Raw genomic sequence first — 24,162 nt, forward strand, 5'->3', positions numbered from 1 at the left:
AACAGGCAGCAATAACAATATGCTCACAGCAAGCTCACAGAACTATATAGCTCTTTTAATTCTGACATATTAGATACTCTACTTCTAGCACACCTTCTCCAAAGCCCGCTAAAAGTCTCTTTTAAAATAATTTGTTTCTTTGATGGTCAGGGTTTGTAAAAGAGCATTTGTCAGCACTGTGTGTGTGCATGTGTGTGTGTACAGCATCATTCAGTCACTGCTGAGTCATTAGCTCCAAACTGTGCATCAAAACCCTTAGCCTCTTCTCAGAAGAACCTCCCCACCCCATCGTTTATTTTTCCTCTCAGATTAAATCATTCATATATAAATAGCAATCCACTTATATTGTATTCTAAGAAGAAACATAAAGTCATTTAATATAACAACATGAAGGACAAAATTATTCCCATGAAGACCTCTGACCTTTCCATAGCACTTTCAAATGTTTATTTTTATCACTTGTTTTGAGAATATGCCTTTACATGGTGGTAGGTTTGGAATTTACATTTTATCCAAGTCCAACAGAATCCGTGTTAACAGACTTCCATTCTTGTTTGTTCTTCTATAACATTTCCCGAGAGCTCATCACTGGGATTGAACCCAAAATTCTGTCCTCCTTTTCCTATATTCCAAGCACCTGATAAATAGGCAAACAGATTCTGGGGCATGGGTAGCACTGCCAGAAGACGATGCTCAGTAGTCCCCTAGTGGCCTGAAAGAGTTCATGCAGTTTACTAAAATGCTTACTCTACTCCATGGAGGTGTGAGAGATTCAATAAGCAGCAAGATCATTATGTATTTGCCAGTTAGCACCTTCCCTTCCAGAAGGCCCAGGAAGCACACTCATGATTCCACTTTATCTATGTTTGCTCTCCAGTGGGTCATGCACATGGTCCATCCAGGTGTCATACTGTCATATCACCATCTGAAATTTTGCTTTCAAGTTTGGGATATAGTTTTCTGAGCTCTAAAAGACACCTTAGGAGCTAGCGACAGTAACCCCCTTACCTGGAGCAAAAACAAATAAATAAAAATAAAAATAAGTTATAAAAAGGAACTCAAGATAGAAATAACACCTACATTATGAAGCAATGGAATCAGGGAGGCCATCAGAATTCCAGGCAGTTGCTCTCTCAGGATTTTTGGGTTGCAGTGATTTGTCTCTGCGGTGATTGTCTCTGTTTTTTTTTTTCAGCAGGACCACTGCATTTCTTGTTCCTCTCTGTCTATAGCTATTTCTCTGATATAGCATGAATTTGGCCAAATATGCCTTCCTCTAACAGTGGCAGCCTTAGTAAATTACATAGACCAATTTCTCTTTTTTATTTTTTTTTTACTTCATTTCTAAATGTTAGAGGGGAAAAAATGATTTGGCCCCAAATGATAACAACAATGTTGATTATGGGTGATGATATTTGTAGTGATGTAGATGGGTGGTTTTGCTTCTTGTTTACTATAGGCAATTTCCTGTGATAAAGGCTTTAGTGAATTTTTAATTTAATCCTCACCAAGACCCTATAATTTCATTTTATAGGTGATGAAGATGATACCTAGAGGTAAAAAATAATTTACCTGAGTTACTTGCCTGCTGATGAACCCAAGTTAGCTGATAGCAAAGTGGTATAATCAACAGAGGCATGACATAGGATCAAGCAGCACAACCATAACAAATTAAGTCCCTACCCCTATAAAATAGTAAGGCAATTCTCAGAGAAAAAGTGCTGTTATGAATTCCTTAGACAACTCCATCATAGTCTGCTACATATGGCCATGACATTTTCAAATCCTCTAGTGAGAAGCATGAAATCTCTCTCTATTGGACCATGCTTATCTTCCAGTCTTTCTTATCCATTATATTCTGTGTTTCTTATTTTCTAGTTTCTCAGACTTATTTGCTGTTTATAAACATACCATGAATTGCCACACCTCTGAGTTCATAATGCAGCCTGGAATGGCCTTTTCTAATCTGCTCAAAGTTTATTCAATGTCTCAAGCTCAGTCCAAATGTTGTGTTTTTCATGAAATAATCACTGACCACCTTCCCCCACACACAGATACTTTTTCGCTCTGTTCCCATTGCACATGGCTAATAATTTTTTTTTTAAAGATTTTATTTATTTATTTGACAGAGAGATCACAAGCAGGCAGAGAGGCAGGCAGAGAGAGAGGAGGAAGCAGGCTCCCTGCTGAGCAGAGAGCCCCATGCGGGGCTCGATCCCAGGACTCCGAGATCATGACCTGAGCCGAAGGCAGCGGCTTAACCCACTGAGCCACCCAGGCGCCCCGCACATGGCTAATAATTAACCACATGTATTTAGCAATCAGTATCTTATCAGTTCTATTATGTTAATATTAATATCTAGAATATGAACTTCCTGAGGATAAGCATTATTTTTTAAAATTTCTATATCTTCAGCATCAAGTGTTTGTCACCAAGCGCTTAATAAACAAACATTAAATTGAAGTGATACTGGTTGAACAGGCATAAATCATGAATTCATAGACCTGTGATCTTTTGGACATGACTATTGTTTCCTCAATATTTGTGTTTTAAGATTTGAAATTGATATTGCCTGCCTATACGTCCATGCCATATAATGTGTTCAACATTCTATTGGTAACCAAGACAGAACAATTTAAAGCTGGTGACCAGAAGACTTTCTCTTTATTGTCCTTTGTCTTCCAGAGCAATTTTATTCTTATTGCATTGGATCCCAAACAGTATTGCATGGGGATTTTCTATGGTGTCCACAGAGAGGTCAGGTATCCCTTAACAATATAAAAAATATTGTTGGTCCAGAGGGTTTAACAGTCCCAACTTTAGAAAATAGTCAGAGTTATCATATGTAAAGCATCAAGTATGAAAGTATACTAGGAATTTGAGATAATAACTAGCTCTAGCTCTAGAATATTAGGATAGATACATTTATCTTTTGTGAGCCTTATTTTATCCTTTGTAAAATAAAGATGAAAATTGCTACCTTGTAAGACAGTTTCACAGATTAGAGATAATATCAATGTACATGATTGACATATATTAAGTGTTCCACAAATATTATTATATATTCTACGACTTTTTCTTCTTCTTTTATTACAGCCTAGTAGTATCTCTCCATTTTTCTCCTCCAGTGTACCTCCTAGTAAACCTTTTAAGTCCCTCATCTCACATCACTTCAGAGAAACTCCCTCATAGTATCTTTGAATAATCTATGAATATACTTGAGGTCTCTACCAAACAACTCTTCCTTACAATGACCCCAAATAGCCTCAGCCTCCTACTGAATATTCTTAGAGATTATGTCATTTCCTCCTGAAACAAACATCCATTAAATCTACATGTGGTGTTCTATGCTATACTTGAATATTTTGTTAACAGGTAACTCGTTTTCTTTTATGGCACTCATTCCATCTTTGAATAAATACCACAGGTAGAAATTATTTCTTTTATACAATGGAAACTTATTTTTCACTGCATTCAGTCCAGTGGCCTTAGCTTATACCCACTTTTGAATTCTGATTCTGCCATTTTTTAGCTGTGAGATTAGGCAAGTTACATACTTGCTGATTTACAAAATGGACTCAATTATAGACAACTCATAGATTTTTGTATTAGCAGTGAATAAGTGGGAGTGTATGGGTTCTTAACATAATTCTAGGCCTATGGTAAATGTTAAATATTTGGTAGTTATTATTAATATTAAGTTAATTCTCACTGATACTGTCTTAACTTGCATTAATTATTTTTAGACTGACTTGCTCTCCGTAACAGTTTCTAAGGCATACACGGAAAAATGTTTCAAGTTCTTACTAGGTAGGAAGCACTTACATAAATACCAGAATCCTTTGGTTCAAGCCCCTTCTACACATGGGAAAACTAATGGCTCTTTTATATCATGGAAAGTACTACTTAGTGTTTGGTGCCAAGTTTGCTTTTTCTGTGCAATAATTTTCTCTAATCATCCCTGAGTTTTTATAAGTTATTTTATACACACAAACCTTGTTGTTGGTGATGGTACAAGGAGTGAATATTCTCTTTAGAGACAAATGTGACTTAACTATTATTTGTCTCTTTTAAATAAATAAATTTAATGAGGAAAAACATATCCATTCTCTAAGAGTAAGTATATTGGTACAACTCACCCATGATCATTTTTTTTTTTTTTTGCCATAGGAAAAATATCCAGTCTTAAACACCTTACTAAGTTTTCTCTCTGATGATAGAAATCAGAGATGGATGATAAACATATTGATAGAAAAAAATCATGCAAGTCTTCAGAGCTCAATACAGAGTCCCATGCTTGAATGAAAATAGTAAGTTGTAGCAAAAACGAACAGAGAATTATTTCATAGCATCATATATATCACACAGTTAAGGTTTAGATTATAACTGTACAATCAATGGGAGCTGAAAATGTGTTGTGGTCATCAATTACAGTCAATTTAGTGTGAAAAGAATAAGAAGAGATACGGAAACCAGGTCCTATAATGAACAAGAGAAGATTTTAGAAATGTTAACTTGAATTTGAGTGTACATGTACATCTTGTTTAGATGGCTTCCATGTGGTCTTTTCCTGACAAATTATTGTGTATGTTTTCAAAGGTGAGAACTAGGACCAGGGCACAGGTTTCAGCTTAGCACAAGTAAAACAATCTAAGAAAACAGATGCTGAATAACACTTATCAAGAATACTGGGGGATATTGATATTTGATGAATAACAAAAAAATTCCAAGTAACAGTGAGATTCTGTAATCTTAAAAAAAAAACTCTTTCACAGAAATCTTTCAGTCTTACCCTTTTCTATTGTTTCTTTTTAGTCAGAGCTAATTTATTGAAATGTTCCTCAAATAATTTATGTCATGTCTTCAGAAATTACTCTTAAGACTGCTATATGATTATCTTTGTAGAATTTAGATTCTGATGATACAGACTGTGAACTGGATAAATATTGTGTAGATCTGGCAGAATGATGGTCATGTGAGATATTTGGTTCTTTTTCTTATGTTCCTGATGTTCTAAATATGTTATTTATATATATAATATTTAATATATATTATTAATTTAATTCTATATAATTAAATATATATATACAAAGATTCACAATGCTTTTCTTTATTCTCATTTTAAATCATTTATTTAAAGATTACAATTTTAAGGATTAAAGTGACTTCTTTTTCTTCAACTTCCATCTACCAGACTCGTCAGAGAATGCTATTTCCTAGGTTCAAACATTTTGCTTTTGACCTGTGACAAGCCTAGTGAAATAGTGCCAGGAAATCATCAATAAGCATGTGCAGAGATGCTTTATTCTTACAGTATTTCTACAGGGAGAACTTTAATCAGCTATTTCCGGACATCCATGAAACTGACGAATTCTCTAAAGATAGTGGTAGGACCCATTTATGGCTTAGCTTGAGCTGTCCTATCTTAAGAAGGATCAATAAGGTACTTAAACAAAATACACTAACCCGATAGTAAGACAGTCAAGTGTTGTTCTAGCATATTATAAATGCATTTCAAAGAATAATGAGGGACAATTTTTAAATGCAGAGGAAAGGTGTGTCTGATGTAATAAAGCTGATGAAATTAGAAAGAGAACTCAAAAGGATCTCAATATTGTTGGGCTTTTTAAGCAGTAAGAGCTGTGTAGGAATCCTTCCGTGAACCAGAGAAATAATAAATGCTGAGCCCATTGGAACATAATCTCAATCAGCAAGATGCCACTGCTTTCCAGATTTCCTCACAGGGCCCTGCTAATTCCATGCCAAAACTAGCAGTGGATTTCTTCCTTCTAATCTCCCCTAATGCCTTATTCGATTATTGTCACTGCTCTCCAACCATACACTGTCCCTTCAGACTCTCCTTTCCCAAGTGAGTCTACCAGAAGATGCTGAGTGTCCATCAGGATGTAGTCTAAGACCACAAGCCACCTTGTTCCATGTGAAAAGGCAAAAGAGAGAACAAGTTTTGTGGGCAACCTCTTCATCTCTGGATTGCTGGCTGAAGGCAAATAGGGAAAAGAGATATGAGGGGTCTGGAAGGTTACTTTATTTGATTGGCAAAGTCAGGGTGGGGGGGGACTTGTTAAGAGGAAGGAGAACACAGGAGGAGGGTGAACTAGGCATTGCTGAGCACTGCAGGATGGCATCACCTCTGCCCTGGCTCTACATTCTTCTATGGTGAGTAAGATATTTTTCTGATTTTTCATTTTAGTGCAGAGGAAAACAAGAGCACACACCCACTGGGTGACTTCTATACCAAATCATGGAAGAAGCCTGGGTGGTGTGGCATGTATTTGTTGTGGGGTACATGAGTAGATTGAACAGCCTATTCTCTCTAAGCCCGGGAGTGAGGATCATGGACTGTTTGCTCACAGGGTAGAAAATACCCTAGGGACACTAGAAGATGAAGGAAACTTCTACTCCAGAAACATCAGTCGGATCCTGGACAACTTGCTTGAGGGCTATGACAATCGGCTACGTCCAGGATTTGGAGGTGAGAGGCAGCATCCTTACTAAACCAAATGTCTATATTCTTCTTTCCCCCTTCCCTTTGTCTAAGACCCAGAGACTTCATAAGGATTGCAGATTGGTAAGGGGCAGGAGTACTGGGAGAGGCCACATGTTCCATCCAGTCTCTGTCCCTTCCTCTGTTTGTGACCTTCTATGCATGTTATTTGAACCCTCTAAGCCTCAGCTTCCTCAGCTGTAGTGTGGGTGTATGAATAGTGTTTGCCTCATAGAGTTGTGTGAGTGTAGAATGAGATTCTCCATCTAGAGCACTTTTCTAAGCATTTGTTCCCCTCCCAAAAAAAATTACCAAGGTGTGTTAGTTATTGTTATAATTATTAAGAGAACACTAACTTACTTATCTTCCATTCCTTAAATTTTTCAAAATGACCAGAAAATTTTCAAAATAATGCAACCGGTTTGAGTTTTCATAGTTGAAAAACCCAAGGGCTTCTGCTAGTGAATTCCTTTAGGATGGACTGCAGGTTCTAACCATGAGAAGGGACTTTGTGGTAGGGTCATTAAGTTCAGTGTCCTTAAAATCACTGGTGATATTTGCCCCCATGCTTCTGGGCTAATTTCAGGTGCTGTCACTGAAGTCAAAACAGACATTTATGTGACCAGTTTTGGGCCCGTGTCCGATGTGGAGATGGTGAGTCAGCTCTGAGTGAGGAGGGTAACTTTATTTGTTGGCGGGAGGGCAGAGTCCCAGAACTAATGATCTTGGACATTGTTACCAAGCTTGGCTCCATAGTCCTAATGCAATATGTGTGTTCATGCCGGGAGGGTATGGTCATTAGAACAGATTACTGGCTTAATTGCCTTGACATTTCGCTAAGGGCTCCGCTTGAACACTTTAACCTGCGGGACTTTCTAAGATTCTATTCTCTCTTCTGGCCATGTATTATGCACCCATTATTTTCTACAAAGATAAGGTTTCCCCATCTTTATATAGTCTTGGTAAATTTTTAGAATAGAAAAAAAGAAAAATCAACAAAGATGATATATCATGTAAGAGTATATTCAGAATATCCATGAAACTTAAAATATGGCTGTTTTCTGTAACACATCACTTTCAGTATATTTTATTAAAACAGTGAAGGGCATCATTTGGAAAAGCTAGTGCTTTGTACCTTTTGTGTTGCAAATGGACCAGTAGGTGTTCTGGGAACTCTGTTCCAGGTACAGATGGCTGTAGGATTCGTAAGAGATTATTTATAGTAAGTGGCAATGAAAATCTGAACTAGTCTTCTAGAACAAAGTGCATCATGATATTTTTTCCACAGTTTTCAGTTACCATTTCCCCCTAAAAGTAAAATATAAGTACTAAAATCTAAATGCACATAACTCTCTAAATAACTGAATCATTAAAGTTTATTAGGGAAATGTAGCTCTGGATAAATAGTTATTGGAGACTTTTTTATCTTCTGATCTTTGAGTTGACAAGAAAAGAAAGAGGTAAGAGGGGGAAAAAAGGAAGTACCAAAGGAAAGAAAAGGAGAAGGGAGGGAAAAAAGTAAGAAAGAAAATGAGGAAGTGAAGGAGAGGGAGAAGGACTTTATTTAAGAGAAAAATGTCTTAAGACTTGAAAGAAAGGAGAGTCAGCATTATCCAGAATCCTCAATTATTTTACTATCATATTTTTCATTGAGTACTGACTCACCCCAAGTATAAATAACCACAACCATACTATACTATATTATTGAAGTCTGGGGAACACTTGACACTTCATTTTATGTATGTGTTTCATTTTTTAAGTATATTTGTACAGTAGAGACTTGTTAAAGCCTGGATCGTTATTATATGGGTATACTGTGTGTCAAATTATATTTTAAAAATCTAATCACAACTTGTAGTAATAGGTCTCATACAGGAACACATAAATAGGCAAAGCAATTATTGGCAATATTTTTATATACTTACAAGCTGTTATTTATCATTGACTTTTGCAATGGCTCTTACCATAATTCTTAATATTTCTAATGTTATTTCATAAAAGCCACAAATTAAAACTCAAAATTTCAATTATGCATACTTAAATGATGCTCTGAATAATCAAGGTAATATTTGCTTTTATATTCTCCAAGAACAATATAAAATTATTGGGATGTGCCGCCAGAATACACTTATCAAGCAAAGTTTACCCATCCTTGGAAGTTTGGTAAATGGTACTAAGGTGTTTGGAGACACCTTTGAAAGTGAAGAAGGCACTGAAGGGTGTGCTAGACTGTGATGGTAGGAAGGCCAGCACAAAACCTAGACTATAAATCTTTTCATATTTTTCTTCTAAATTAGTGGAGGGGAATTTGATAGGTCAATAGATGGAGAGGTGGATGACTGATAGAAAAGAGGAAGAATATTGAAGAAGGTTAAGGTGGAGGAGGGAGTTTGGCACAACACAGTGCTATCTTTTATAATAATATTGCAAACTTTGAGTTTGAGAAAAATAATAATTACTGAAGTCACAGGTTCTCTGATAGTCTGAAGTTATTATCACAAAAGTTGTTTTATTTCCTAAATTTTAGAATTAGATATATAAGCTAGTGAATAAACTATTCTTAATAAATTATCTCCCCAGCTTGCATGAATATCTTATTTTCTCTTAGGAGTATACGATGGACGTTTTCTTCCGCCAGACTTGGACTGATGAGAGGTTGAAGTTTGGGGGGCCAACTGAGATTCTGAGTTTGAATAATTTGATGGTCAGTAAAATCTGGACACCTGACACTTTTTTCAGGAATGGCAAAAAATCAATTGCACACAATATGACAACCCCTAATAAACTCTTCAGAATAATGCAAAATGGAACCATTCTATATACCATGAGGTGAGGTTTCCGCAATTCAGCTACCTCTAATCCAAATGATTTGTCCATATACTAACATGGAACCATTTATTTTAATGTCCTCAGGCTTACCATCAATGCTGACTGTCCCATGAGGCTGGTTAACTTTCCTATGGATGGGCATGCTTGTCCACTCAAGTTTGGGAGTTGTAAGTTATGCATTCAAAATATAATTACTGGGACACGTGGGTGGCTTAGTCGGTTAATGGTCTAACTCTGGATTTCAGCTCAGGTTATGATCTCAGGGTCCTGGGATTAAGCCCCACCTCAGGACTTCCCACACTCAGTGGAGAGTCTACTTGTCTCCCTCTTCCTCTGCTTCTCTCCTCTACCCCTTACTCTGAAATAAATAAATCTAAATAAATAAATAAATAAATAAAGGCAGCAGTCTTTTAAAAATACGTGTGTGTGTGTGTGTGTGTGTGTGTGTGTGTGTGTATCATTATTTGATTGTAGCCAAAGACCAAAAAGCAAAAGAGAAATATTACTATGATATTCTCATTGTTATTCCAGGAATATACTTACTTAATCATGTCTGTCAATCTTATAAATAGTCAGAGGTTTTAGTTACCCAGATTAAAAAAAAATTAAATTTATGTTTGTAGTTCCTTTTTATATGGACATAATTTGCCCTGAAAAAAAAAAAAACTAGTCAGATTCACTGTTATGTTTAATTGGTTTTAAAAATTTAGATGCTTACCCCAAAAGTGAAATCATATATACTTGGAAAAAAGGACCACTTTACTCTGTCGAAGTCCCAGAAGAATCTTCAAGTCTCCTCCAGTACGATCTGATTGGACAAACAGTATCTAGTGAGACAATTAAATCTAACACAGGTAAGAATTAGACCAATTCATGAATGTAACCCAGCAAGGTGACTTTCATACACATTTTCAAAATATCTATTTCGTTCTTTCTGCATTAGCTATCCTTGGCTATATTTGCTGTTTTGAAGTGATGAGTAGCCTTCTTTAAAATTGATTTTGCAACCATGTGCATAAAAAGATTTATGTAACCTTGGAATAAGTAGTTTTCTACGCATATGACACAAAGAACCCGACCTAAAACAATGAGCTGATGTATCTATCATCTGCTTGATCAAGTATCTTTGTCATACAGAGAAATATGACTTTACTTGTTTTCTTCCAGCCCATGTTAAAGATCTGCAAGATTTATTTCCAGCTGCATTCTTTCTGCACCCTGTCAAAAGCAATAATACTGATATAAATGTTTTCCAACAGGTGAATACGTAATAATGACAGTTTATTTCCACTTGCAAAGGAAGATGGGCTACTTCATGATACAGATATACACTCCTTGCATTATGACGGTCATTCTTTCCCAAGTGTCTTTCTGGATTAATAAGGAGTCTGTCCCGGCCAGAACCGTATTTGGTATGCTTCCCACTTTGGCTATACTTCCACTCATCTGGCTCTTACTGCTTGTGTAGGTTAGGGGAATATTCACACTAGTGTACTTTTTTGATCTACAAAGGGAACAGACTCCAGTCTCATTCAGGCATATGTATGATCTTAAAGGACCTTTATGTTATCCCAAGCTATGTGGTGAATCCATGAAAAACTTTGTCTTGGCAAGAATTCTGGCTGGATTCCTGTGCCTTTCCTGTGCCCTATTTAGGAGTGTTGTTGTTGTTGTTGTTGTTTTTTAATCTCAATTTGCTTTTTCATAACTAAGGAAAAGCAGAAGAGTAAAAGTGACATGTAAATTCATGAAAAGAAAGGCTATTGAAACTTAATACATAAATTATATCTTATAAATTATATCTTGCTTTAATAGGTTGAATCATAATAAACTGTTGTTTTTCTAGATCTCAAAATAGTTAAATATAACCAATTTCCCATGTTTCAACCTATTGAGTTCACTATTTATGATATGTGGAATCACTATTAGTTTTGAGAAAAAGCTGTAACGGAAAATATCATCAATAACAAAAGCCAATTGTTTCTGGGTTTTCATGATTATACATTTAGAGAGGTTTATAGGGAAGATCTGAGTTGAACTAAAATCTCAGATGAATTTTTACTTTTTAATTTACTATATTAAAATAGATATGTTTCAGCAAATTATAAAAGAATATCTATATAATGATGTTGATCATCTTTAAATTACGTGTATTTCCCAACTATTATATAAGACATAAAACTGCTGGTGATGGAGTGATGAAATTATTTTCTCATGAGTAAATACCTTAAAACTAAGCTAGAAATTTCAAAAAATTCTGATGAACCTAATTTTATGTTTACTATTTATACCATATAGACTTCTTAAATATGTTGATAGACATTACCAGCTATTCAAATTGACCAAGAATTCAAGTTTTTAGTACTTAAGTGATTATTTGCTATAAATTTGCTTAAGAACTAAACAACTAGAATTATTCACAAATTAAACTTTACAATAGTTAAACTAAATCGAATCAGAAAATATTTTTTGAGCAGCTACAGTGTATATGCCACTATACTAGGTATTGAAGAATACAAAAATGGTAACACCTATATAATAATTGTGAACAATTATAAAACAAGATCAAAAATTACATTTGGAGTGTTTAATCCACTGACACATTCTCATTTGATGTTGGTTTTGGATTCCAAATGCTAATACTGCATTTCTTTTTTTTTCTTTTTTTCTTTCTTTTTTTTTTTTTTTTTTCCCCCCCCCCCACTTTAGGGATCACCACTGTTTTAACCATGACCACATTAAGCATCAGTGCTCGGCACTCCTTGCCAAAAGTGTCGTATGCAACCGCCATGGATTGGTTCATAGCTGTTTGCTTTGCTTTCGTCTTCTCAGCTCTTATTGAGTTTGCGGCTGTCAACTACTTTACCAATCTTCAGACACAGAAGGCCAAAAGGAGGGCACAGATTGCAGCTTCACCCCCAGTGACAATATCAAAAGTGAGGGAACCTTTGGAAGCTGAGATTGTTTTGGTAATTATTTACTTTTCTCATGTTACCCATCAGTATAGGAAAAGGCAGCCTAACAGTAATCACAAACAACTAAATAGTGCAAAAGTGCTATTAGCTGAGCACAGGTTACATAATTCTGAATCCAAGGCCAACTTCTTTTCGAACTTCATAGCAAACAAAACAAAACAAAACAAAACAACAATCCTCCATTTTTCTTTGCTCTAAACTTCTGGCGTTCTTCTTTTATCATCCTCACTGGTACTAGCAGATTCCAAGCTCTCAGAGGGGATAAGAACATTTTTCTCAGCCTTTAGATGTTTCCTTTTAACAGGTTTACTTATACTAACTAGGGAGAATAAAGTGAAAAAAAAAGTTCCTAATGAGGCTTCAGAGTCTGAGGGAAATAAAGAGGGACTCCTACAGAATGGACAATTTTTGTTAGAAATCTGCTTGCTACTTCATTCCATGAAGGCAAGATGTGAGTATTAGGTCTGTGAAGGCCGAGTCAAAAGCAAGGTTTTTGATTTGCATGAAAACTCTCATGTTCACATTTGAATATTAAATACATGTATTTTAACATGTTTTCATTCAAAGACTTATAATTAGTCACAAATAGCTATAAAACTCAGTTTAGATTTGCTGTGGCTAAACTTTGGTCCTCAGAGGTTATTTTGAAAAAGAAACAAATGATGGCATTAATAATTCAAGTGTCATAAATGCACTCCCAAACTTTAATTTCACATGTGAGTAAATTTTCTCAGCAGTTCAGCTGCGCACACTTTTTTAATGGATTATAGAAATGATTGGCAAATATAAATTTTTATGCCAATGCAAATTCCAAATTGTAGTTGTTGAAAAGAAGAAAATTTTGCTCTGTAAAATCAAGTACTGCTGATACTTTGAACTGAAAATGTCTTTATAATCAATTCTGGTGAACATTTCCAAATCACGGAACCACATGTAGTTCAACTAATCCTTGGTTAACTTTAATGATAAAAATCACAAAGCTATATGTGTTTTGTTCTCAAATACTCGGGTATTTATTGGATATAAAAATGATAGGTCTTATCGAAACTTCTCTTTTGATATACGAAGAAAATTGTTTGAGAATTTATATTTTCTCCAAGGAATAAAATAAGGCCATTCCCATAAGTGAAAATATATAATTTAAAGATTTTTTTTCTTAAATTAGTTCTCATTAAGAAAAAAAAAAAAATTTGCCATCCAGTGATCCAGACTAATTGCCTCTGCTTACAAATCAAAAACAGTGTCCTGGAGAGAGAAAATGTTGCTAGTGGGTAGAAAAACTAGGAATTGATTGCAGGAGTCCAATATACACAGATTTACAGAGGCAGAGGCTATCCCCTCTCCAACAATTCCTCAAAGGCTGATATATAAAAGAGTGCATACCACAAAATAAAACATTTTCAGAATGTGAGGTCATTCCCAAAATTCTTCTCTTGACCTAATGATGTTTTCTTTATATATGTGTATTTTGAAAGACCACAAGTATATACATTTTATAGCATAAGGATACTAGTCTGAAAACTCAATCCAAAACCCTTGAAAATATTGTTTTCAGAATATTTTTGAGAATCAGCTTATGTTTATAAAAGTAAGTGATTATGTTATAAGCTGTAGGTATCTATATAGGTATTGCCCAATGATCACATATCATCGTAACATATATCTATAAATGAAGAATTCATATTTATCAGAATTCAGTTTAGTAGTTTCCTTTTAGAAATGCAGTAAAAAATGCAAAGAGAAAGTCATGAGAAACAAGATAAAAAAAAAAAGTCCAATGATTTTGAATATGTTCATTGATCTGGTATTAACATGAAAAGAAAGACCAACTTCCTTACTTTAACTCTTTTGAAATATGTATTACTGAGAGGAATATGATTTCAAATCCTTGGAGAAAGAATAGAGTTACCATTCTCTATTATTTTAAAGATATAATTTATTAATAAGATGGAATTTAAGATCTCAGGTCTTCATATAAGCTATCTTCCACAATTCTAAAATAGTAACATATAATGAGCAGGTCCTTTGGGAAGCTGGATAAAAAAAGTGCATTTAAATCATCTCAAAGTACTTTTATCTTGCAAGTTGACTTTTTTTCATGAAAAAATTTATTTCTAAACCTGGCTTCACTTAAAACATTTTGAGGTAATTAAAAGTACCATTTTGTTTCTGAAAGGGCAGGTCAAAGAGTAAAAATAAAGACTAAAATAAGCAAACCTAGCAATACAAACTTTGTAGGTATCAAAAATAAATATAGATGATTACATAGAGCATTTACATTTTGTTTATTCATGTCAAACCTTGGCAATTTGCCTTATATGATGTAGAGGAACAAACATAAATTACACATTTGCAATTTATACAACACAATGGTATATTATGATTGCGAGGCCATTTTTTCTTTCAAATACTGTGACATTTAAAAGTGCCTATTCAGTTCTAATCAAAATAGCATTATTTGAGTAAGTTAGACATTGAAATAGCAAACCAATGTGGTGAGGTTGAAATAAAATTAAGTGCTTAGATGTTTCATGTGATTCTAAGTTATATTTTAATGTCCTCATTGCTTCTCACAAGAAGCTACTTAGAATGAATATAGGAAACAGTTTATCACTTTGATTTTGACCTTGAAATTTAATATAATAATGACAAGGAAATTCAGGAGTTTTAAATCTAATACTCAAACCTGAAGAGATATTTAAAACTAATACCTCAGAAGTGCTTTCTGGTTTTAAGGTAGTTGGAACTAGATACTGGGTTTTGGATTTTTTTGTTGTTGTTTTCTTGGTTTTTTGTGGGTTTTTTGTTTTGTTTTGTTTTGTTTTTAGATTATGAGAAGAAATTATCCACAGCTTCTTTACTGCTTTTACATTACTTTTCCTTATTGCTTTTTTTTTAAATTTTTTATTTTTCAGCATAACAGTATTCATTATTTTTGCACCACACCCAGTGCTCCATGCAATCCGTGCCCTCTCCAATACCCACCACCTGGATCCCCAACCTCCCACCCCCCGCCCCTTCAAAACCCTCAGATTGTTTTTCAGAGTCCATAGTCTCTCATGGTTCATCTCCCCTTCCAAGTTCCCTCAACTCCCTTCTCCTTATTGCTTTTATCTGGTTTCTTATCTTGTCATTAAAGAGTTAGTCTTATCTTCATGTTTTATAAATTGTTATGTATCTGGGGTATACTTATTCTGCATATGAGACCAAGTTTAGACCTCAATCACTTTTTGGATGTTTTGCTAGATTCCTTGTTATTTTAAAGGTCTAAGCCCTCATTATTATGTTCTTAAGAATGAACTCCCCCCCACCCATCGACACATCCAGTCTCATTTTCTTTTTTCACAGGAAGTGTGACGTTCTTGGTAAATTATCTACAACAAAATTGGCCAAAATTTCATTAGTCAGGACAATGATTATATTTATACTGCTTATATTGTTTATTCATTATTTTTTCCCTTTTCACCTGGCACCCATTTATTGAGTACATATATATTCAATGAATTATTCATATTATAAGTACTTATTAAATGATCTTATGTTCTATATCCTTTGTAGAATGCTAGGGATATATTAGTGAGTGACATCAGTACTGCCTCTTCCCTCATGAGCTTCTTGCTGAACAGGAAGAAAGACAAACATATGAGCCATAATGATACATTGTGATAAAGGCTGTATTAGAGATGTATTGTGGCTAATGAAGAGTCATGCAAGGGAACCTACCACAGGCTGGAGAGAGCATCATTCTGGAGGAAGTGTTGCATCGGCTGAGAACCGAAGGATGAGCTTGGTCCTGTTCTAGAAACACTAAATCAGTTGCTAGAAACTTGGGAATAAAGAGGGAAATAAGACATATCCTTTCCATATTCTCTTTCAAGGTTGGGATGATCTGCTGGGTCATTATCACAGTTGCCTTCCAACCATGTACAGATATAGAAAGCATAGAATACTGAAAGATTAACCTCCCATGTTCCAAATATTGTCAAGATTTTTTGAATACTATCATTACTCTGTAGCCCATCTGAGACTCAGTCCCTGCACCATGGTTGTGCTATTTCATAATTTAAAGAGAGGGTAGGTTGGATTAAATGAGGGATGTGGGTGGTTAGTTCTTTCCCTATACCTTCTATCAAATCCTCATCCAATATTCCCTTCTTTACCATCCAAACATTCCAATATGATTACCAGATTGCTGCCAAAAAGCTGCTTCTTTGTAGAAATTCTGGAATCGTCTCTGTCCCAATTCTACCAGCTATTATGTAGATGCAAGAAAATTTTATTTGAAATTCTTACTTCCTCCACAATAATTAATATAATAGTTTTTTTAAATCAAGTACTAAATATTTTCAGATTTCTCTTATATTTGGTGCCTCTCTTTGCTGCTTCTAAAAACAGATGCTTTTTTTTGTCCCTTGGATAATGTAGCTGTGGTTAGAATATCTCTCTTGAGAGGTAACCCATTGCCCCCTCCTCTTTAAATATTAGTTACTGAATGTTGTATCAAAATTGCTTTAAGTACTTTCCAAGTGTCTTATCTTTACATCAAATAATTGATTGTCATAAAGTCCAGTTTGACTCAAAGTACCTTTGCAATATGGCATTATTTAAAACAAAGCAATGCTCTATAAATACCCAAAGCAGGATAGCATTCAGCAGCAGGGGAGCCCTGGAAAAATTCAAAACCACAGGTGTTCCACTCAAAACAGTGACAGCCCCAAGCTGAGCCCTCATCTGGACTCTGACAAAAACCTATTTTACCATCAGCTGAAGCTGCTGAGCTTACAATAGAACAGGCAGAGTCTGATGCAAACCTGTATCTTGAATGGCTTGTAAAATTGGCTTTCTTTTCACTTCAGAAATTCAATGTGATTCTTCTAAATTGGAGTCCGGTTTCCTATACTGTCATTTCCCAATTATTCAGGAGCTGATTATCCAGCATGTGGGTTAGCCAGACCTCTTCCATTTCCCTGAGTATGTCATATTCGCTGCCTGCTAGAAACACCCCCAGTCGCCGCTGGACAGCTGTAACTCTAAGCCAGTGATACTCAGTGGTAGGTGACTTTTCTCCCCAGAGAGTAGTTTGCAATCCCTGGAGATATTTTGGGTTGTCACCACTTTGGGGAGGGAGATGCTCCAGGCATCTTCTGGGTAGAAGTAGAGCCCACAACTGAAGCTCTTCAACATCCTATGAAGTACAGGACAATGACCCACAACACAAAAGTTGTGACCCCAAAATGTCAATAGTTCTGTGTTTGAGAAACTGTACCCTGAACCTTAACACTGATGGGGAGAAACCATAATAATTATTTAGAGTGTGATCTTTAGCATCTGAGAGGGATCATATTCAGGCACTGCCAGTTACTGGGTGAGCATCCCACTTAAGCCTTCATTTGATTATCTCTAAAATGAAAATAATAATATTTCATCATAGTTTCTTTTTCTAGGAATTAGCAAAATAATGCATGTAAAGTCTGTGTAGTGTTTGTCAATTGTAAGCATTCAGATATGGTACTTGTAATATGAAACAAGACACTAAAATACAATGTTAAATAATCATAAATTTTTTTGTTTTCTTCTCCTTGCCTGATTACTTAAGAAATCCTGGAAATGTTCAGATTTTCATTCATTTGTTGCATCGGCATATGCTTATTAAGCACATACTATGTTTTGTGCACTAATTAGGCACTGTGGAGTGCTTATACTTGACAATAAGATGCCCTCTACCAATAAAGAGATTTCATGTCAGGAAAAGAGATAAGACAGAACAAAAATAATATTCACAAGGAAGAATGTGATAAGAGCTGAACAAATTATAACAGTTAAGTAAGCAGAAAAGGGTTCTCTTTCTTGAAAATCTATTATTTATATATATATATGTATATATATAATATATAAAATATCCATCTATCTTATCTATGAATATTTTCTTTCTCAAATTCTTAAAGAAAAGAAAAACAGAGAAAGCAATAATTGTCCCTAGCTTTAAAGATGGGAACTTCATATGGCAGGTAAGTAGTACATATAGAACTGCACTCAAGGGATTTCTGACTCTTTTGTCCACTTAACTCTCAAGGAACCTTCCACTGAGATTGTTTGGAGAAGCAGATGAGGAAAGGGGAATACTGTTGTAGGGGATCTTTCATTCCAGGCCCAAAATTTAATGCCATTAAAACTTTCATGGTGTTTTTAGTGATGTTGCTTAACTTCAGACAAGGGTCATTTGGTAATTCTTAATAAGTCATGTGTGACATTGTGACAATGTGAAAAGATTGACAATTAACTTTTCTCCCCCACAGTTCTAAAGAGGGAGAGATAAAACAATGCCTTACATCTTTATGGTAGATTATGTTTTATAATGAACTTATGTTTTATCAATGAATTTTTTCATGTCTGCTCTCTTTCTACTTAAAAAAAGAAATTAAAAAAAGAAATAAACATAGGCAATGCATGCTATTAAAAATCATGAGTTTAGAAAGACTATCTACTCTAAGGCTTGCCCTTGTTTTACTCTATCATGATCCTTAGAAATTTTACTAGAGTGAAATATTTTAATATTCCATGTATCTGGGAGGAGGTTGACTCTTTTTAGAAAATGAAACACTAACACATTTGCTCTTTTAGGTGGAGAGTATTTCAGTAACATAGTTAATGGCTAAAAATTCAAATTAGAGCCTGAGATACACAATAGAAACTCTGGAAAGTAGGTGCTATGTTTATTCTCTATAGGCAGCATCCACTGAGACCAACATACCTCTACTCTGGTCCTATCCACATGCTGACCGGTGACCCTGGGTACAGTAGTCCTTAGCTGTCACATGTTTTTAGTAGAAAGTATCACTTATTTCCCAAGATCAGCAGATTGAGCCCTCACTATTTTAAATTATCTTTACCACCAAAACCTATGATTTATTTAATTATGTCAAGAGTCCCTAGGATAATACTGGCCCAATACATAACAAAAAAAGATATTCTTTCCTTGCAACTCACCATCAGACTTAACTACAGAGAGTCATTTTTGCTTTTGGTGAAAAGATTTTCCCACAGCCTTTAAATGTACACTGGGCTTGAACTCTCAATGATGACTATTATTATTTAGATACTCAGTAAATTCCATGACAAATCAAACAGCAAAATTCAAAAGGGGACTATAGAGAGAAGAGGTTCTTAGAATTGTTGATTCTCGCACTCCAAATGTCACCACATCGGCAGGTCACTCTGGTCCTGTGGCTCAACCGGCACAGGGGAGGTGGCTGCCTCATCCTGTTGCTGCGGGGTTGCTGGCTAAAGCCACAGGAGTCTGCCCACGTGAGTAACATACCCTGCCAGGCATCAAAGTGGTGATTTTGCTGCCAGGGAGAAAACAAGGTAGTTTTACAAGAGCAGAGATAATGTACAGCAAGTGTTTGAAGGCAGAAACCAGCAAGGACAACCTGGTCACAAGGAGAGTGACTAGTACAGAATATAGACAAGAAAAGATACAAATCAGAGCAAGGTCCTCTAGTCTCCAAGTATGAAAAGAGTCTAAAGGAAACAAAATTAGAGTCCCTGCACTAGACCCAATACTTTAAAGTGAAGACAAGAAAATGTGGGGATGATGAAACAACGATCGCAAATGACCAGTGTAGTTTATTACTAACTGTGTGACTATGGGCAAGGTATTACCAGCTCCATTCTCTGGACTTAGCCTTTTCACCTAACAATTAATGTACTAAATATACCTTTCAGGACTAAATGGGTTGTCTTAAGATTTCTAATGACAAAAAAGAACATGTAACAATTTTGAGGTCAGTAAATGAATGATTTTTTGGTGACTTAGGATGGAGGGAGAAGAGACGAGTGGAGAAGTTCTGAATGGGAAGCAGAAAGCTCTCAATATTGAACTTCTGAACTTAAGAGACAGCTGTATTTCAAGGGATGAACAGTCATCCCACTCGGTTTAAGGGTATTGGTACTCTGTCACTGGCTTTTCACATATATAAGCACCTTAGTATTTTTTGTGGCTATTATCTCAGCTGGGTCACACTTATGAACGTGTGAAGATGAGGATGTAGGCTAGAAGAATGATATCAACTAACTGAATTGCTATATTTTCTTGTATTAATTAATTGTCCATATATTCCAAATTGAAATCCCTCTCGTTGCCCACACTCATTGCCCTATAGGTTTATGCATTACCAGGGAGAAGGGGTTGGATAAACCTTTGCAACCTGGTTTATCTCTTCCTAATGGCCCAGTGGTCAACACAGTTTCTGGGATGTAGACTATGCTTGGCATCAATTGCTGATGTATGAAATTATAGGGTTTTGGATGGCAGCAAATCATTTTTTTAAATTTATTTTACCACTTTCTTAGAAAGGTAGGACCACCAAATACTATTAAAAATTTGCTAATATTAAAAAAGAAATTTGCGGGGCGCCTGCGTGGTTCAGTGGGTTAAAGCTTCTGCCTTCGGCTCAGGTCATGATCCCAGGGTCCTGGGATAGAGCCCGGCATGGGAGCCTGCTTCCTCCTCTCTCTCTTTCTGCCTCTCTTCCTACTTGTGATATCTCCCTCTGTCAAATAAATAAATAAAATCTTAAACAAAGAAAAAGAAATTTGCTAATATTTCATCTTACATAGTATGCAGTCAATAAAATCTGTTCAGGGTGAAAAAGTAAATAACTAAGTGATCACTAGTCTTTTACCTAGGCTGAATATTTATGTCTTTTGCCTACAGCATCCTGATTCCAAGTATCACCTGAAGAAAAGAATCACCTCTCTGACCTTGCCAATAGTTCCATCCCCTGAGGCCAGCAAAGTCCTCACTAGAGCTCCTATCTTACCATCAACATCTGTCACACCCCCACCACTCTCTCCAGCCTTTGGAGGCACCAGTAAAATAGACCAGTATTCTCGGATTCTCTTCCCAGTTGCATTTGCAGGATTTAACCTTGTATACTGGGTAGTTTACCTTTCCAAAGACACGATGGAAGTGAGCAGCAGTGTTGAATAGTTTGCAGCCAGGACAACTTGGATGTTGCAAGTTCTCATTTTCTGATAGCATTGAGACTTGTATAGATGCTTTTCTGAACATTGAAAATCTGTAACATATAGCTCTGAGTAGCATGTGTGGGTCAAAAAGCACTAATGTTACTCCTCAACACTAGAAGTTGAAGGTTGTTTAAAATATGACTTTTCTGTATGTTGGAGAAAAAGTTTGTAAGAGAATAAGATGGACTTAAGAGGAATTTGCCAATCTCTGTCCTTCATTGTTCAATATTTTAATTGTCGCTGTGAAGAGCATTTACCACAAAGAATATAAAATAAGAAATGCCAACACTTCCAAAGGTTGCCTTAAACTATGTTTATTTTGGCTTAGTTCTCAAAGACAGCAAAATATAAATAGTCTAAATATTTATCAGTAGATTTAATACCAGCATGTTGGAGTCCTTTATGCTAGTAAAATGGTTTTCAGTGTCAAGCCCATATTGAGCTTAGCCATTTGTTTTAACCTTGCTGTGCTATTTGACCTCAATGAATAGATAAATTTTAAAAAGTACGCATATGTACATAGCTTTAGTTGGGCTGCAATACAGTGCTATTTTATCTCAGTAAGCTCTTCTTTCAAAATAATATGTTCATCATAATTCCATGAAATTGTAGAAAACAATGAAACTGTAACGAAGCCTTGTTATATTATGACTGTGGCTATAGCTCATATTTTCTACCTATGTATACCACTAAATAAAACAATGAACATGGTTCTCTGGATCTATTTAATAAAGCTAGGGAGAAGACTTCTCTTAAGTATGAAGAAATTAAGACACTCTACTTAATAGTAGTGTCCCTGATGATTCTAACAAGTAGAAGGTACAGGACAGGTCAGCTCAGTCACCTCACCCTAAACATTGAAGAGTTGAGTCTGTTTTCAGAGTCAATCTTTCCTCTCCTTCCTGTTCCCGCCACACACTTTCAGTTATAAGATGAAGAGGGTCTGAGGATCTAATATATAACAGGGTAACTACAGTAGAACACTGTATTGTATAATTGAAATTTAGTAAGAGAGCATTAAAATGTTCTCAGCAAAAAAAAAAAAAAAAAAAATTTTAAAAGCAACTATGTGAGGTGATGGATATGTTGACTAACTCAGTAAGGGGAATCATTTCCTAATGTATTCTTATATCAAATCATCACACAGTACACTGTAAATACCTTACAATTTTATTTGTCAACTTTTACCTCAATAAAGCTGAAAAAAAAAATGAATGACTTTTCTCTCTTTCTGCTATCCCAACTCTTCCTGATGCTGACTTTATCCATGCTTCTCCCACACAGAATAACAGTCTTAGAAAAACAGGAACTAGGCATAGGAAAACTCATTATTGATAAACCCTTCATTAGCTGTTGTTGCATCTTAAATTGAGGTCATTGAGGTCACCCTGAGCTATGAACCCAGAAAGAAATATTTTGAGATTACTGCTCCTGACTTAATCCAGAAAAATGCGAAAATTCTACAGCCTAACAAGTTAGAGGGTAATTAAAATAGTTCTCTGATAAAGGTGAGGAGACCGAGAGCTCTATCCAATGTCTCTATGAATTAGCTCCCTGACCAAATCTCAGTCTCTGGAAAACCTCATTGATTTTCAGCTATAGGATACGAGGGATTGATCAGATGCCCTTTAGAGTCCTTCCATTTTGAATAATTTATGGTTGTTTCATTACAATTCTTTTCTATGTAAATTAAATGAGTCTAACTCAATATGGCCTACTTCTGTTTTAGAGAGTACATCAAATACTAGGCAAGTGTTATCATCTTATATGCTACATTACATTTAATCTTCCTCATAAACCAGTGAAGTATATACTACTATTATCTTCCATTTAAAGATGAGAAATCAAGGTACAGAGAAGATAACTCATTTTCTTCAAAAGCAAGTGGCACTCAGGTGACATAGATTAGAGTCATATTTAAGCAGTGTAAATTCATAGTTTGTTCACTTAACCATAACCATACATATCTTCATAGGACCCATTGTGACTCTATTTTTAATCTTCTCCAGAATTCTCTCATCTTGTCTTTCATTTCCTGTAACAATTTTCCTGGTTTTCTGACATCCTTCCTGCCCCTTCTTCAGCATTCTTTCTACATTTCACTGCAAAGGACATTACTTTCAGTCAACATTTATGCTTAGAGCTGAAAGAGATAAGTAAAACCAATCCATTGGCATTAGATTTCTCCTCAATAAAAGCATCTTGAAAAAATTCATTTAATTACAAAACTTCTAAATTGCTAAGGATTCTAGAGAATACTATTATTCAATGTATGTCATGGCATGGTGATAGAGATTAACTGAAAATAAAAGTTTTTCTAGCTAAATAATTTGTGAAGAGATACTGAATTAGAGTAAAATAAGTTTGTTTGTTTTTTTTCCTGCTGGACTTCTCAAAGCCTTTATTATGCTTATGTGTACTATGATTCTCCCACAGTTTGCTATAGTATTTAACATTTCCCAAATACACATGGCCATAAGTATTGTTTTGAAGGGAGGAAATGTTGGGACTAGTATTCACCAGAAAAGGTGGTGAAACACCACTTTTATATTATTTGAACCATCCCTTCTATAACCCATCAATAAAACCGGTAAGGAACTGAATCTGAATGGCCACATAACTTACCCCAGCCAACACAAATTAGGAATGTGTAAAACAGAAACTAGATTATGTGTTTCAAGAGAATTTAGTATAGAAGGAACTGATAAATGAGAAACACAGAGATAGTACCTATAGGAGTAAACACCAAAAGAAAGCTGATAAGGTTTACAGAGTCTGAAACGTTAGGCAAGAGGCCTTATAGAGCTGGACTCAATCAACCT

General features: G+C 35.4%; 1 protein-coding gene across 1 annotated transcript; it reads left to right on the forward strand.

Annotated features, from left to right (window-relative positions):
* The first annotated feature begins 5,730 nt into the window (after positions 1 to 5,730).
* On the forward strand, positions 5,731 to 22,086 carry GABRA6 (gamma-aminobutyric acid type A receptor subunit alpha6). The gene is made up of 9 exons (XM_032851731.1): positions 5,731 to 6,178; positions 6,376 to 6,494; positions 7,093 to 7,160; positions 9,115 to 9,335; positions 9,420 to 9,502; positions 10,046 to 10,189; positions 10,595 to 10,747; positions 12,045 to 12,304; positions 21,027 to 22,086. The coding sequence occupies exons 1-9, from the start codon at positions 6,141 to 6,143 to the stop codon at positions 21,300 to 21,302; spliced, it is 1,362 nt and encodes a 453-aa protein (XP_032707622.1). The 5' UTR covers positions 5,731 to 6,140; the 3' UTR covers positions 21,303 to 22,086.
* The last annotated feature ends 2,076 nt before the right edge of the window (positions 22,087 to 24,162 follow it).

This window comes from Lontra canadensis, unplaced genomic scaffold, assembly GCF_010015895.1.
Source record: "Lontra canadensis isolate GAN:19392208 unplaced genomic scaffold, GSC_riverotter_1.0 scaffold5, whole genome shotgun sequence".
NCBI classification, from domain to species: Eukaryota; Metazoa; Chordata; class Mammalia; order Carnivora; family Mustelidae; genus Lontra; species Lontra canadensis.